The 15,932-nt window shown below is 40.6% G+C and overlaps 1 protein-coding gene across 2 annotated transcripts in view; it reads right to left on the bottom strand.

Moving 5' to 3' along the window:
- LOC109986319 (multidrug resistance-associated protein 1-like) overlaps positions 1-15,932 on the bottom strand; it is a 29,134-nt gene that overhangs the window by 5,209 nt on the left and 7,993 nt on the right. For both annotated transcript variants that reach the window (XM_065965908.1, XM_065965907.1), the window contains exons 5-20: positions 14,480-14,605; positions 13,705-13,766; positions 13,199-13,327; positions 11,942-12,172; positions 8,214-8,391; positions 7,670-7,831; positions 7,424-7,516; positions 7,083-7,286; positions 4,763-4,909; positions 3,899-3,986; positions 3,308-3,504; positions 2,500-2,676; positions 2,195-2,362; positions 884-1,073; positions 442-514; positions 192-288 (exon numbers count right to left, since the gene is read on the bottom strand). In XM_065965908.1, coding sequence (XP_065821980.1) covers positions 192-288; positions 442-514; positions 884-1,073; positions 2,195-2,362; positions 2,500-2,676; positions 3,308-3,504; positions 3,899-3,986; positions 4,763-4,909; positions 7,083-7,286; positions 7,424-7,516; positions 7,670-7,831; positions 8,214-8,391; positions 11,942-12,172; positions 13,199-13,327; positions 13,705-13,766; positions 14,480-14,605 — 2,322 coding nt within the window. The remainder of the gene's footprint in view (positions 1-191; positions 289-441; positions 515-883; positions 1,074-2,194; positions 2,363-2,499; positions 2,677-3,307; positions 3,505-3,898; positions 3,987-4,762; positions 4,910-7,082; positions 7,287-7,423; positions 7,517-7,669; positions 7,832-8,213; positions 8,392-11,941; positions 12,173-13,198; positions 13,328-13,704; positions 13,767-14,479; positions 14,606-15,932) is intronic.

Genomic DNA, 15,932 nt, shown 5'->3' with positions numbered 1-15,932 from the left:
CATCATCAGATTAATGTGACGAGGGGCAACAAAGGATGAAGGAGGGTTAGCACTGTCAGCTCACAGCAGGGGGGGTTTAGGGTCCTGGTTTGAATCCTGGGGGAGTTTGCCATGTCTCTGTAGGTCTATGGGTTAACTTTCTCATTTAAAAAAAACTTTAATTTTAATGTATGAATAAAAACACAACTCACCCTCCCTGTGTGAGCTTTATCCACCTCGGTCAGTTTCCCAGCATCCTCAACGTCCAGATCGACGGCTTCCATCATCTGAACACTGCCCATATCACAGCTGCAACACACACACATACACACATAGTTACACATGCACACACACAGACACACACATAGATACACATGCCAGTATTTTAATTAAATGTCTCTATAGGTTTATATATATAAATGTCTGTATTGTACCTGCTTGGTGTGTAGTTTGTGTTCTTACCTGATTAGTTGCTCCTGAGAAAGATCGGTGGAATAATCTGTCATACTGAGTCGAGACATCGACTTCCTGCTACCTACAAGCCAACACAAATAAACAGACAGCTTTTAACACACATATAAACACGCACAGCATTACACATGTAAACACACTACAAAGACATTTACAAAAAACAAGGCCAAAAAAATAAATATATAAACACAAAATGAGTTTAGTTCCTGTAATTTAATTCCCCTGCTTTATTTCTTTGGAATTATGTTGTAGTGTTAAAATAATATACATTTGTATATTTTCAATATGTAAAATGTTTTGTTACAATGTAAACTGCAAACCCCAGGAATAATAACTTCTGGCTATGCTGAATCTAATCTGGATCCAAATGAACAGTAACAGAAGTATTTGTTTGCTGGGTTAGTATAGATCAATTTTAGCTGTGCTTTGTTACTCTTGTCTTTGGGGGCAGAGCTCTCTCTGTGCTGGGTTACACTGAAAGTGTGGATGAATTTGGCAAAGGCTCCCTTCCTGTCCATCAGCTCCTTGTAGGAGCCCATTTCAGAGATCTGACCCTGGTCCATCACTAGGACCAGGTCCACCTTAGACAAGTAGCTGAGTCCGTGTGTTACCAAAACCCGGGTCTGCAAAAAAAACAGCACATGTTACTGACTAACTAACTACACGCTTAACAATATCAACACAAACTACAATACACATACAATAAAGCGTATGTAAAACAGTTTCCTGTTCTCATGTCTCTTGTTCCTGTTGAAGTAAAACAGTTTCCTGTTCTCATGTCTCTTGTTCCTGTTGAAGTAAAACAGTTTCCAGTTCTCATGTCTCTTGTTCCTGTTGAAGTAAAACAGTTTCCCGTTCTCAGGTCTCTTGTATCTTAGTGCTGATGGGTCAGTATTATATCGGGATGGGTTGTCGAGTTACTTATCTACAGCTGATGTCTTGCAGGCTTTTCCACACTTACTCAGAGTTTGCTTCCTGGTTGTGCTGAATTTCATCCCCACTTGTAGCTGTAGAAGGTTCACAGGTCTATTTCTGCTACTTTACAGTTTTGGTGATGAGAGCTGGAGGTGACAGGAATTATCTTCTGGATGATCTTTGGTGCAGATGCTTTTTAGAAAGAACTGTAAATCCTTGTACTTAGTCTGCTATGCTGGTCATTACAATCCTTTAGAAGTTTCTAGGCCTCTGAAGATATACTAAAGAGTCTGGAGGTAAAATTAGCCCAATTACGTCTTGAATCTTGAGCTTGTTTCTTTTTTAGCCCTCTGACTACTCAAAGTGCTTTTCACCACATTTTCACAACTACCTATTTACACAAATTCCCACTGACTGCTTTTTAAAGAGTCCATCACTATTATCTCATCCATTCAAACACATTTACACACCGCTGATGAGGCAGTGGGAACAATTGGGGTTGAGTATTTTAGTACATGTAGACATGTCATGTAGCTGTAGGGGCTGGGGATCAATCTCAAAACCTTCTGGTTGAGTGAAGGCTGACTCTATCACTGAGACACAGCCGCCCATAGAGGTAATTCAAGGTGTGTTGACCAGCCGGAATAGACATGATATGTTTTGGTGAGCCTCTGGTGAGAACAGGTAAAACTGTTCATTACCAAAGTACTGACACCGTCCATGGTAACGCACTGGAGGAGACAATGATGAAGTGCAGTAGTTGTGGTACAGTTTGATCAGACCCTGTTGTCTGTCAGGTACAAGTCTACAAAGAAGCAGAAGGGCTCACCTTGTCTTTTAGGAGTCCTCTTGGTCCAATAACTCGATCAAAGATGTGTTGTCCCACATGAGCATCAACGGCTGATAGGGGGTCATCCAGTAGGTAAACATCTGACTTCCTGTAGACAGCCCGCGCCAGACTAACCCTTTGCCTCTGCCCTCCAGAAAGGTTTAGACCCTGCAGTCAGAAAATACCTCATCAATAACCAAACCACTTTTTTACAGTGCTTACCCAAACTCCCCAGCCCCTAATTCTGACTCGCTCTCCATTGCAAAGACCACACAGACTCCTGGTGGGGGGGTCACTGTTGATACCTTCTCCCCGATCTCAGTATTGTCTCCTGCAGGCAGGATGTCGAGGTCCGGCAGCAGAGCACACGCCTCTAGAACTCGATGGTACCAACTCTCCTTCCTGTCTCCACCAAACAGGATGTTGTCCTTCAGGGAGGCGTTTTGTATCCAGGCCTGCTGGGGGACGTACGCCACTGAACCCTGCAACATTCAAAATCACCTTTATTAACAATCACAGATGGTTAAATAAAAAACACCTCATAAGCACTAATGGAGGAATTCTTGATTTTATAAATATATATTCTAATTGAAGGGTCAAGGTGGTTAATTGAGGAGTTTTGTGTTTGGATGTTTAGTTTTGTCTGTTTGGAATTGCAGGATGACTGATATTTAAATTACTGACGAAAGAAAGCAAAACTGCTGTCTGACAACTTTAACTGAACCAGAGTTGTGTTTTTGCAGCTTTCTTATCACAGCTAGCATAGCTTAATATAGCTAAAAGTAAGGTTTGCTATTTTTGAAGTGAAATAAATAATATAAAATAGATATTTTTAAAGTTCTCTCAAAATGCTTCGCTCTAAATTATTACATGGATGATGAAATGTAATTTTAAAGGTCATAGTTGTGTCTACACAAAGCTTTGAATATATCACAATAACTGACAAACACACTCCAATATGGCGTCCATTCATTTGATAGTTCTTCTACTTAGCTCCACCCCTTTGAAAATAACATCCAACACTTTTAAACTTGAAGAAATAATTTCTTATTAAAAACCATTTGCAATTAAATAAAGATAAGAATATTTATAATGCATGCTTTGTGTTGTTACCCTGATGGACACAAAGCCACTCCTCTTTTCCATCTCCCCCAACATGGCCGACAGCAAGGATGACTTCCCTGAGCCAACATTGCCTACCACAGCGACCAGGGAGCCTGTCTTAATATTCACATTGATCCTCTGCAGACATGGCGGCCCATCATTGGTCCAGGAGAAGGTCCCTCCCTCGACCCTTACACCATATCCACCTGAAGGCAGAACATTGAATCTCCACTAACCCTTTAACCATTGTTCCCCCCCCACCCCATGGCGCCACATGATCTGCATAGTTCTACATAATTCTTCTTTTAACACATGGTTCACATTGCTCAATTTAGCTGGCACATTAAGCAAAGAAACTTAATTATAGCAGGAGTAAAAGTAAGTGATCATATTTTCAGAATCTCAAAAATATTAAAATTCATCATCAAAACCTGGAAACTTAAAACTTTAAAATAGTTTTCCAACCAAGAAAGAATTTGATTTTGACCAGGCCATATGATGCACTACACTAACAATACATTGCTACGCTAACAATACATTGCTACGCTAACAATACAAATACTGGACTGGTGTGTGTGTTTGCATGTGTGTGACACACACCTGTGCTTTGAGGAAGTCTCTCCACGTTATCAAGCTTAAGTTCATCCTGACAGAGGAAGTTTCCCAGACGTCTGAGTGAGATGATGGCCTGAACAATACAAATGTGATCATGTGACTTTTTGGTAACACTTTTTAGTAACCATCATCAATAAAGGGTAAATCGATAGTTAATAAACTTTAGTTCATGGCTATTTTACTGTCAACAAACAACAAAATGATAGTTCATAATGTTTGCTAATTATCTGTAAAGCTACATTTTATGTTAACAGTTTATTGCTGCACACATTCAAACCTTTTATACTCTTTATAAAGTGTTTGTTAATGATCTGTAAACCTTTAAGAGGTGGTTCTTAAAACATCTTTAAACATGACAGAAATACATGGAGCAGATGTCAATCATTGGTTTTGAAAAGCATATGTTAACATTATTTGGATGACTATTATAGAGTTGGAACTGAAAATGATAATACCTTATTAATATTTAGTTCGAACTGTAAAAAAGCCATCCATTGACAGTTTTATAAACTACCTCTTAAAGGTTTACACTTTATAAAGAGTATAAAACATTATGAACTATCATTTCATTGTTTGTTAACAGTGAAATAACTATTAACTAAAGTTAATTAACAATGAGCCTTTATTGATGATCGTTATTAAAAAGTGTTACCGACTTTTTAAACCAATAGAAATGAAGAGACAGCAGAGCATTTTCACTGTTCGTCAACTCTCACATTTAGGTTGATCAATGATGCTTTGGAAAACAACTGTTGCTGTTTAAGAGTTCTGAGTTCATAATCCGAGGTTAGGGTTAGGTGAGGGTTACTCAGTTTGACTTGAAGGTTCAAAGGTGGCTGGTTGACTTGCCTGCATGGCCGTGCTCATGGCGAAGGGAAGCTGACTCAGAGGAGTTTTCAAAATGTTGATGATTGCGACAGACACAAAGATTTTCTGAGCATCCAGGACGTTTCCTTCATCCATCAACACGTAAAGTCCAAATACTGACAAGGCGATCTGTTAGGAACAAAATAGAGTCACAGTTATAAATATTAATCAGATTTAAAAACAATGAAACAAAATGTTTGTTTTTCTTACAGGTTTTAATTTAAACTTTAAGTTCGATGATCATGACCATGATTTTTGAAGGAAACTTGTTGTTTTTTTTCAATATTAACAAACACAAAGCAAAACAAAACATACACAAACACACATCAATGTAGTGATGGCTCCGTCTCAATATTTAGAAAGAAACTAGTTTTTAGTAACAGAAGAGATGTCGGCTTCACATGTTTTTTGATTCTATTGACTAACCCGTGTCCCATCTGTTAACATGAAGGATTGAGATGGAGAGAGAGGGGGGGGGGGGAATCAAATAACATATATAGGCCTTTATAACAAAGATTATATAAGGTCTAGCACTGCTGTAGTCATAGTAGTGTCGCAAACATTTTGTGCTCTACAAGAGATTAAAACATTCAAAGGTTAGACTGGTCTGTAGTTCACCTTCACTTATTAGTTCAAATGTACAACGTCACGTCTGTGTATCTGTGGGTCTTTTCCAAACCTGATCTTCCTCTCTTTACGATCCTCGCTGTAAAAACTGTCCACTTCCAAATCTTATTTCTCACCAAAACATCCAGTGGTAAATGCCTTAACCCATCTACCAAAGCACAGTGTATTCTCTCAGGTTTTTTTTAAATATTTCATTTATATTTAGTATATATATGTAATGTATGCATAAGTGCAGGAAGCCATTGTCCTGCAAACAAGAAGTCAAAAAATCAAATATTCAAGGTCTTTCCAAAGTTTGGTCAGGGCACCCTTTTGGATGTGTTGTTAATTTACAAATTTTTGGTTTTGTTCAAGGATTCCCATCAGGTATTCTTATTAAAGACTCTCTCATTAGCCCCTTCTGATTCCTCTACCTCTAGTATAAACAGCTCCCAGAAACAAAACTTAACGTCCGCCATATTGCTTGGAAGCTATGCTAACAGGCTCTATGGAGAAAGCTGATAAGAATAATGGCGGAAAGTATGTTTCAACTTCAAACTGATATGGATGAAGGGGATTTTGAAGGTCTTGTGCTCGAAGGTTTGTGGCTATCTCTACGAGCCGCAATCTAGTGGAGAGCAGTTGAGGCAGCTGGAGGAACAGGAGGCAGCAGTTAAGGCACAAGACCTGCTGTGCATTCTGGGAGTTAGTGTCTTTCATCCACATAAACCAAAAAGACACTTTCTGCTTTTTCTTGGTCAAGAAGGCACCAACTTCAAAATGTATTTCACATTTCTACTACACACAGTATATGACCCAATGTCAATACAGATTCATGTTTCAACGGGTGAAGCATCCCTTTAAGTCTTCATACTTTGCTTTTTTAATGCTTTGCATTTGATAAAGACATTACAGATGAAGTCTTGTCTCTTGTCCTGTTGCCATGGCATTGTTTCCAATTGAATGGTGTTCAAAGTATGAGTCTGTTTTTGGAATGCTGAATCAGCATTTTATAATGTAGTCAAAAGCTTATGCTAGATTCTCTAAAACCTGCCTGTCTCTTCTCTGCCAGCTTGTACATAGCTCAGCTCAGCCACATAGCTCTTTGAAAGGAGAGACCAAATCTTGATATAGCCCAATGCAAACAATTAAAGATAAATATATAAAAATAGATAAGACAAAGCAATTCTTAATAAAGAATACATGCATTTTGAAATAATAATAATTTTCAACCTATAGACAAGCTGTAAGCCCTCTATTTTGCCCAAATGTCTTTTTATTTTATTTTTATTTTTTATTAATTTTTTTGGCTTTTGTGCCTTTAATGGAGAGATAGGACAGTGGATAGAGCTGGAAATCAGGGAGAGAGAGAGTAGGGAATGACATGCGGGAAAGGAGCCACAGGCTGGATTTGAACCTGGGCTGCCCGCTTTGAGGACTACAGCCTCCATACATGGACTAACCACTGCGCCACCAGCGCCCCAGATGTTTTTTTCACAGGAGAACTTTTCTGTCTGTCAGCCAATGAGTACTGATCCAGTTTGACGTTCACTTGCGTTAGCCTTTGAGCATTTGACAACATTTGATAACATTTGAACATTTCTATGTTCTACTGCAATAAATATCCTTAAACTACAGAAACGTGAAATCAGGAGTTAGTTTGAGTTCAACAGACCAGGAGTAAATCCAGACCCACCAGGAAGGACGACGAGTTGAAGGAGGCCAGAGAGACGGAGTAAAGGATCTGAGATTTCTTTAGGGCCTGGAGTTCTCCGTCTCTCAGGGTGAAAACTCGTTGTAGGAATGCTTCCTCCCAGGCATAAAACTTCAGGATCTTTACACCACTCAGGATCTCATTCATCAGTTTGATTCGACCATCCAAAAATGTCATCTGAACCTCCTGACAAACAGACAATGATCCGTCAATTCATTTTTATTCAATTTAATTGATTGAACACTTACTGATTAGCAGAAAACATTTGGATTCAATGTGAACTCAGGAAGAAGATCTAATATAAAAATGAATAAATGTTTCACCTGAAGCTTGCTTCTAATTTTAGCGATGAAGCCGTTCAAAGGGAAGATCAGAACAACAGCAGTGATACCGGCCAGAGCTGATGGACCCAGGAGCTGTCAATCAATCAGTCAGTCAATTAACCAATTAACCTTTCAATCGGTCAACCAATCAATCAATCAATCATTCAGTCAGTCAGTCAGTCAGTCAGTCATCTAATCAATCAAGCCAAAAGGCAAAAAAGGCGTATTTATTGAATTGTTTTTAACCTGCCACAGGAAGTAGAAGCACAGTGCGATCTCTATGGGGGCGATCCAGATGCTATTGAAATAAACCACAAAATCCATGAGCTTCTGAGTGTCCGCTGAAACCAGATTTATGATTTCTCCCACGGTGCAGCCACGCCGCGCTGCACTACTGATCACCAGACACTGAGGATTTAAATACAGAAAACTTTATTAACAACATGTTAGTCAGTAAGGATCAGTGTTGATTTTTGATGTGATTTTTTACAGTGTTTTACAGATGAAACATCCTCGCTTAACCATTCAAAGCTAAAACTTGAAAAATCGTCTCCTTCCCCCCACTCATGCCATCAGCAAGTGAAGTTGCATTCTGGGTAATTCAGGGTTCAACAGGAGAGAAAAATTTTCAGAATGAAATAGAATCTTTGTTGTCCTGTTGCATGGAACGTCTTAATTTGAATTATCCATCATTATTGTGATGGACGATGAATTATTAGAAGACTCTTTCATCTACACACGCAGACCTAGACTATAAGTAAACAAACACAAACACACACTGTGTTTTTACCTTCCTGTAGACGAGGCCCATGATGGCCGTCTTCAGCCTCATCCCCACAGTGAAACAGTAAAACATGTACTGATGGTGCAGCAGCGACTGAAGGCAGGACAGCAGGAAGAGCAGCGAGGCAAACAGGAAGCCTTTCCACATCTCAGCGTCTCTGTCCCGCATGAATCCCAGCAGCAAGCTGAGGACAACAACAGTCAGCTGTAAACAACAACAAGAGTCAGCTGTACACAACAACAACAACAGTCAGCTGTACACAACAACAACAACAACAACAACAATCAGCTGTACACAACAACAACAATAACAACAACAGTCAGCTGTACACAACAACAACAGCCAGCTGTAAACAACAACAACAGTCAGCTGTGAACAACAACAACAGTCAGCTGTGAACAACAACAGTCAGCTGTGAACAACAACAATAGTCAGCTGTAAACAACAACAGTCAACTGTGAACAACAACAACAACAACAGTCAGCTGTGAACAACAACAAAAGTCAGCTTTAAACAACAACAACAGTCAACTGTGAACAACAACAAAAGTCAGCTTTAAACAACAACAACAGTCAGCTGTGAACAACAACAACAGTCAGCTGTGAACAACAACAACCATCAGCTGTGAACAACAACAAAAGTCAGCTGTGAACAACAACAACAGTCAGCTGTGAACAACAACAAAAGTCAGCTTTAAACAACAACAACAGTCAACTGTGAACAACAACAAAAGTCAGCTGTAAACAACAACAAGAGTCAGCTGTGAACAACAACAGTCAGCTGTGAACAACAACAACAACAACAACCATCAGCTGTGAACAACAACAGCAGCAGCCAGCTGTGAACAACAACAAAAGTCAGCTTTAAACAACAACAACAACAACAACAACAGTCAACTGTGAACAACAACAGTCAGCTGTGAACAACAACAGCAGTCAGCTGTGAACAACAACAACAACCATCAGCTGTGAACAACAACAACAGTCAGCTGTGAACAACAACAGTCAGCTGTGAACAACAACAAAAGTCAGCTGTGAACAACAACAGTCAGCTGTAAATAACAACAGTCAGCTGTGAACAACAACAGTCAGCTGTAAACAACAACAGTCAACTGTGAACAACAACAACAACAGTCAGCTGTGAACAACAACAACAGTCAGCTGTAAACAACAACAGTCACCTGTGAACAACAACAACAACAATCAGCTGTGAACAACAACAACAGTCAGCTGTGAACAACAACAACAACCATCAGCTGTGAACAACAACAACAGTCAGCTGTGAACAACAACAAAAGTCAGCTGTGAACAACAACAGTCAGCTGTAAATAACAACAGTCAGCTGTGAACAACAACAGTCAGCTGTGAACAACAACAACAGTCAGCTGTAAACAACAACAGTCAACTGTGAACAACAACAACAACAGTCAGCTGTAAACAACAACAACAACAGTCAGCTATGAACAACAACAACAACAACAGTCAGCTGTAAACAACAACAACAGTCAGCTGTGAACAACAACAAAAGTCAGCTTTAAACAACAACAACAACAGTCAGCTGTGAACAACAACAACAGTCAGCTGTGAAGAACAACAGCAACAACAACCATCAGCTGTGAACAACAACAACAGTCAGCTGTGAACAACAACAAAAATCAGCTTTAAACAACAACAACAACAGTCAACTGTGAACAACAACAACAGTCAGTTGTAAACAACAAGAGTCGGCTGTGAACAACAATAACAGACAGCTGTGAACAACAACAACCATCAGCTGTGAACAACAACAGCAGTCAGCTGTGAACAACAACAAAAGTCAGCTTTAAACAACAACAACAGTCAACTGTGAACAACAACAACAGTCAGTTGTAAACAACAAGAGTCAGCTGTGAACAACAATAACAGTCAGCTGTGAACAACAACAACAACAACCATCAGCTGTGAACAACAACAACAGCAGTCAGCTGTGAACAACAACAACAGCAGTCAGCTGTGAACAACAACAAAAGTCAGCTTTAAACAACAACAACAACAGTCAACTGTGAACAACAACAACAGTCAGCTTTAAACAACAACAGCCAGCTGTGAACAACAACAACAGTCAGCTGTGAACAACAACAACAGTCAGCTGTGAACAACAACATCAGTCAGCTGTGAACAACAACAAAAGTCAGCTTTAAACAACAACAACAGTCAACTGTAAACAACAACAAAAGTCAGCTGTAAACAACAACAAGAGTCAGCTGTGAACAACAACAACAACAGTCAGCTGTGAACAACACCAACAACCATCAGCTGTGAACAACAACAGCAGCAGCAGTCAGCTGTGAACAACAACAAAAGTCAGCTTTAAACAACAACAGTCAACTGTGAACAACAACAACAGTCAGCTGTGAACAACAACAAAAGTCAGCTTTAAACAACAACAACAGTCAACTGTGAACAACAACAACAGTCAGCTGTGAACAACAACAACAGTCAGCTGTGAACAACAACAACAACCATCAGCTGTGAACAACAACAACAGTAGTCAGCTGTGAACAACAACAACAGTCAGCTGTGAAGAACAACAGCAACAACAACCATCAGCTGTGAACAACAACAGTCAGCTGTGAACAACAACAAAAGTCAGCTTTAAACAACAACAACAACAACAACAGTCAACTGTGAACAACAACAACAGTCAGTTGTAAACAACAAGAGTCAGCTGTGAACAACAATAACAGTCAGCTGTGAACAACAACAACAACCATCAGCTGTGAACAACAACAACAGCAGTCAGCTGTGAACAACAACAAAAGTCAGCTTTAAACAACAACAGTCAACTGTGAACAACAACAAAAGTCAGCTTTAAACAACAACAACAGTCAGCTGTGAACAACAACAACAGTCAGCTGTGAACAACAACAACAACAACCATCAGCTGTGAACAACAACAACAGTCAGCTGTGAACAACAACAACAGTCAGCTGTGAACAACAACAAAAGTCAGCTGTAAACAACAACAAGAGTCAGCTGTGAACAACAACAACAGTCAGCTGTGAACAACAACAACAACCATCAGCTGTGAACAACAACAGCAGCAGTCAGCTGTGAACAACAACAAAAGTCAGCTTTAAACAACAACAGTCAACTGTGAACAACAACAACAGTCAGCTGTGAACAACAACAAAAGTCAGCTTTAAACAACAACAGTCAACTGTGAACAACAACAACAGTCAGCTGTGAACAACAACAAAAGTCAGCTTTAAACAACAACAGTCAACTGTGAACAACAACAACAGTCAGCTGTGAACAACAACAACAGTCAGCTGTGAACAACAACAACAACCATCAGCTGTGAACAACAACAACAGTCAGCTGTGAACAACAACAGTCAGCTGTGAACAACAAAAGTCAGCTGTGAAAAACAATAACAGTCAGCTGTGAACAACAGTCAGCTGTAAACAACAACAACAGTCAATTGTAAACAACGACACACAACTATAAACCCCTAAACCCTGTGTGAACTCTATATGACCTCTGTGTGATCTCTGCAACCTCTTTGATCTGTTATCTCGGTGTGACCTCTATGTGTCCTCTGTGACCTCTATGTGACCTCTGTGCGACCTTTATATGACCTCTGTGTGACCACTTTGATCTGTGTAACCTCTGTGTGAACTCTATATGACCTCTGTGTTACCTCTGTGACCTTGGTGTGACCTCTGTATGACCTCGGTGACCCATTTGATTTACCTGAGCACCTGGGGCACTGTGAACATGAAGGCATCATGCAAAAGGAGACACAGAGTCCCACACATGAAGTAAAGCCCGAAGCTCCGTCCCACAGCACGCAGGAGAACAAGGCCATAGCCCTGCCCCTTCTGGTTCTTCGTCAGCAGGTGGGTTTTCTCTGTCAGAGTGGCAGAATGTTCAAACCAGGACTGGGAGCTGGACGGGTATGGTCCTGGCGTAGCTGGCTCGTCCCTGTAGAACAAAAACAAATAGAATGTATGACCTTTGGGGGGGGGGGGCTGTACCCCCTGGATTGACCTTTATTTCGCAGCTGTTTAATGTCACCATTAGCTACACCTTCGCACTCCCCAAACTTTGTCAAACAAACACAGATTGAAGTGATGTTAGTTGTTTCTTCTTCTGCTTGTGAAACTATGTGGTCAAAACTTCAACTGGTCTTCATGTAGTCAAACATGGAGCGGTTTATGTGGAAGGAAGAAAAACTCAATGTCCCAGCATGTCCTTTTGTAGTTCTGCTCCAGGTTTCTTTCTGTTCATAATGAGTCTGGTTCCTGTTCCAGGTTTCTGTCTGTTCAACATGAGTCTGGTTCTGATCCAAGTTTCTGTCTGCTCTACATGAATCTGGTTCTGATCCAGGTTTCTGTCTGTTCTACATGAGTCTGGTTCTGTTCCAGGTTTCTTTCTGTTCATCATGTGTCTGGTTCTGATCCAGGTTTCTGTCTGTTCTACATGAGTCTGGTTCTGATCCAGGTTTCTTTCTGTTCATCATGAGTCTGGTTCTGTTCCAGGTTTCTGTCTGTTCTACATGAGTCTGGTTCTGATCCAGGTTTCTGCCTGGTCAACTTGAGTCTGAAACATATCCCCTAACCCTGATAGTACCTCTGGTCATCCTTCAGATCATCCTGATCTCAGGGTGGTGTGCAGCATTTTGATCGTGATTCATATTCTTCAATGTTAATGTTTCATGTTGATCCTTATTATTAACTTTCTGCGTGCATCATTTTGGATGCTACACTGTCCATTTATAACACAAGCTTTATTCTCACCAGAGACCTTTACCTTTGCTCTCTGTAATATTTGGACTCCCTCAAAGATGTTTCTGTTTCCTTCTGTTCAGAAACTTCAATCATCTCACTTTAGAGCTGCTCACCTGCTTTGACTTTGTGCCAGCCTGTTGTACAACACCTGTCGACCTCCTCACTGTGTAATTACATTTAACATCTCTTTTCAATATTTCAGTCATAAAAACTTTCATACTGCAGCAGTTTGCAATTCTGAGTCCAGAACTTCTCCAGGTCCGTCATGATCCTCAGTGATGAGTCCTCGTCCCGTAGAGACCACAAGTCTTCAGACTGTAGGGGGCGCTGGTAACCTCGAAGCACCAAACTGAGCGTGAAAAAAACACAATGACAAATGTTTATATTATTATCATTATTACTATTAGCAGGTGTAGAAACAGCTGAATGTTCCTCATCTGATCATTTACCACAACCCATGGATATAAAATAATAATAATAAAATAACATTTATAAAATAGAATAATAATACAATAATATGTTAACAGATTATAGAATAAATATGGAGGTGATCTGTTGTCCTGCCAAAGGAAATTAAACTACAATCTGTCATATTTACATGTCAATGTACATTAATGTGCACTGTCCCTATTTGTGTAATACATTCATTCATTAATGAAGAAAAGGTTTAGGGCAGCCTTCAGTGTTTCATCTCTGACCTTCATTATTCAACTGTGACCTTCATACCTGCTGAACCAGAAGAAGAAAAACCTGGAGAGAAAAGAGGCGTCTTCTTCTGGACACTGATTCTATGGCGAGAAAAGAAAGAAATCTTTTAAAGACACAAGTTGATGTGTTATCTGGCTTTAAGTGTGTGTACCTGGGTGAAGGTGTGTACCTGGGCGTAGGTGTGTGTTACATGGGCGTAGGTGTGTACCTGGGCGTAGGTGTGTGTTACCTGGCTTTAAGTGTGTGTACCTGGGTGAAGGTGTGTACATGGCCGTAGGTGTCTACCTGGGGCGTAGGTGTGTGTTACTTGGGTGAAGGTGTGTACCTGGACGTAGGTGTGTGTTACCTGGGTGAAGGTGTGTACCTGGGTGAAGATGTGTACTGGGCGTAGGTGTGTGTACCTGGGTGAAGGTGTGTACCTGGGCGTAGGTGTGTGTTACCTGGGCGAAGGTGTGTACCTGGGCGAAGGTGTGTATTATCTGGGTGAAGGTGTGTACCTGGGTGAAGGTGTGTACCTGGGCGTAGGTGTGTGTTACCTGGGTGTAGGTGTGTGTTACCTGGGCGTAGGTGTGTCTTACCTGGGTGAAGGTGTGTGTTACCTGGGCATAGGTGTGTGTTACCTGGGTGAAGGTGTGTATCTGGGCGTAGGTGTGTGTACCTGGGCGTAAGTGTGTGTTACTTGGGTGAAGGTGTGTACCTGGGCGTAGGTGTGTACTTGGGTGTAGGTGTGTGTTACCTGGGCGTAGGTGTGTACCTGGGTGAAGGCGTGTACCTGGGCGTAGGTGTGTGTTACCTGGGAGTAGGTGTGTTTTTTTGACAGCTGTCGGCGGTCAGAGAAGCAGCTCAGGACGAGCTCAATGAGCTGGAGAGAAAATCGGATGAAGAACGCAACGAAACGAACAGCATCAGAGGAAAATCCCTGAAACCACAGAGGTCAGAGGTCAGCCTTTTGATGGTTCTAGTTCCTTAACAGTAAACAGGGTTTGCTTTATTATCAGTGGTCGTATTCACGAAGAGTCACTCCTAGTGGCTGATTCTAAGAACATTCTTAGAGTCAGGACATTTTCTCAGAGTTTCCCCTCAAAGTTCAGACTCGATCTTTGTAAAGATGAAAGTCATTCTCAAAGTGTCTCTGTCCTTCAGAGAGCTCATCAGGAGGAGTGAGGAGGACTTTTAACAGGATGAAGAGTTTCTCAAGCTGAGGAGGAAACAGAGAAATGTTCTCCAAACACGACATGAAGAATATTATTGACTCATAGTCGAACAAATTAAATGATTCATGCATTAAATCCATCTCTGACTTCATTCAGTACAAAGTGAAACATGTTGAGTTTCTCTTCATGTGTTTACCTCCACAGGTGTGTCACATCACTGATTAACTCTTTACCTGCTGAGGTAACGATCAGCGTGTGAAGCAGTGGTCATGTGATTTCAAACATCTTGTAGACGTTATACTTTTAAAGTATGTCTTACAAATGATCACACAGATGATCATTTCAGAGTTATAATAACAAAATGTCTGTCTAGATTCTATTGTTGACTTTTTCAACCCATCAATTTATTTTAGATTAACCAATCACAGCTTCTGAAAAAATGTGTCATACCGAGCAACGGGGTCAACCCAACTCACTAGATAAAAGTTTCTGGCCCTTTCCGAATAGTCCCAGTTCAGTATGCAGTGCGTACTTTTCAGTAGGTGGTTTCAGTATTCTGAACATTTCAGCATGGATACTAACTTCCTGGTTTTGTTCAGTATGGTTTGGTTGTATTTTAACTCCCACAATGCTGTGCGAAGTTAAACATAAATCGTCACTTCACGAGCAGCTCCAAATCAAAACAAACGAGGATGGATTAATTAAATTCGTTTTTAATCTAGAGTTAAAGTCCCGACTGAAATCACGACTTTTAGTTAACAACCCCCGGTGTCGCCCCCCGGTGGTGGAATGAACTTCCAAACTCCATTCGATCTGCAGAATCCCTCTGCATCTTTAAGAAAAAGCTAAAGACCCAGCTCTTTATGATCACCTACTAACTTATATCATTGATGATGATGACGGTTGTGACGATTGTTTTTGTTTGATAACGATGACTTATAAGATGGTTTCTATACTGCGCTCTCAAGAACTGCCGTCAATGTTGTGCTTGCCTCTGTGCAATGCCTGTCAACACCTGTGTGTCCAATCAGACTCAAAGCTGATCGTTTGCTCTTACTGACATTGTTCCCTTTTTTCTAGATCCTTGCTTGT

Source organism: Labrus bergylta, chromosome 17 (assembly GCF_963930695.1).
Source record: "Labrus bergylta chromosome 17, fLabBer1.1, whole genome shotgun sequence".
NCBI classification, from domain to species: domain Eukaryota; kingdom Metazoa; phylum Chordata; class Actinopteri; order Labriformes; family Labridae; genus Labrus; species Labrus bergylta.
This window is presented reverse-complemented; position numbering and strand designations above follow the sequence as displayed.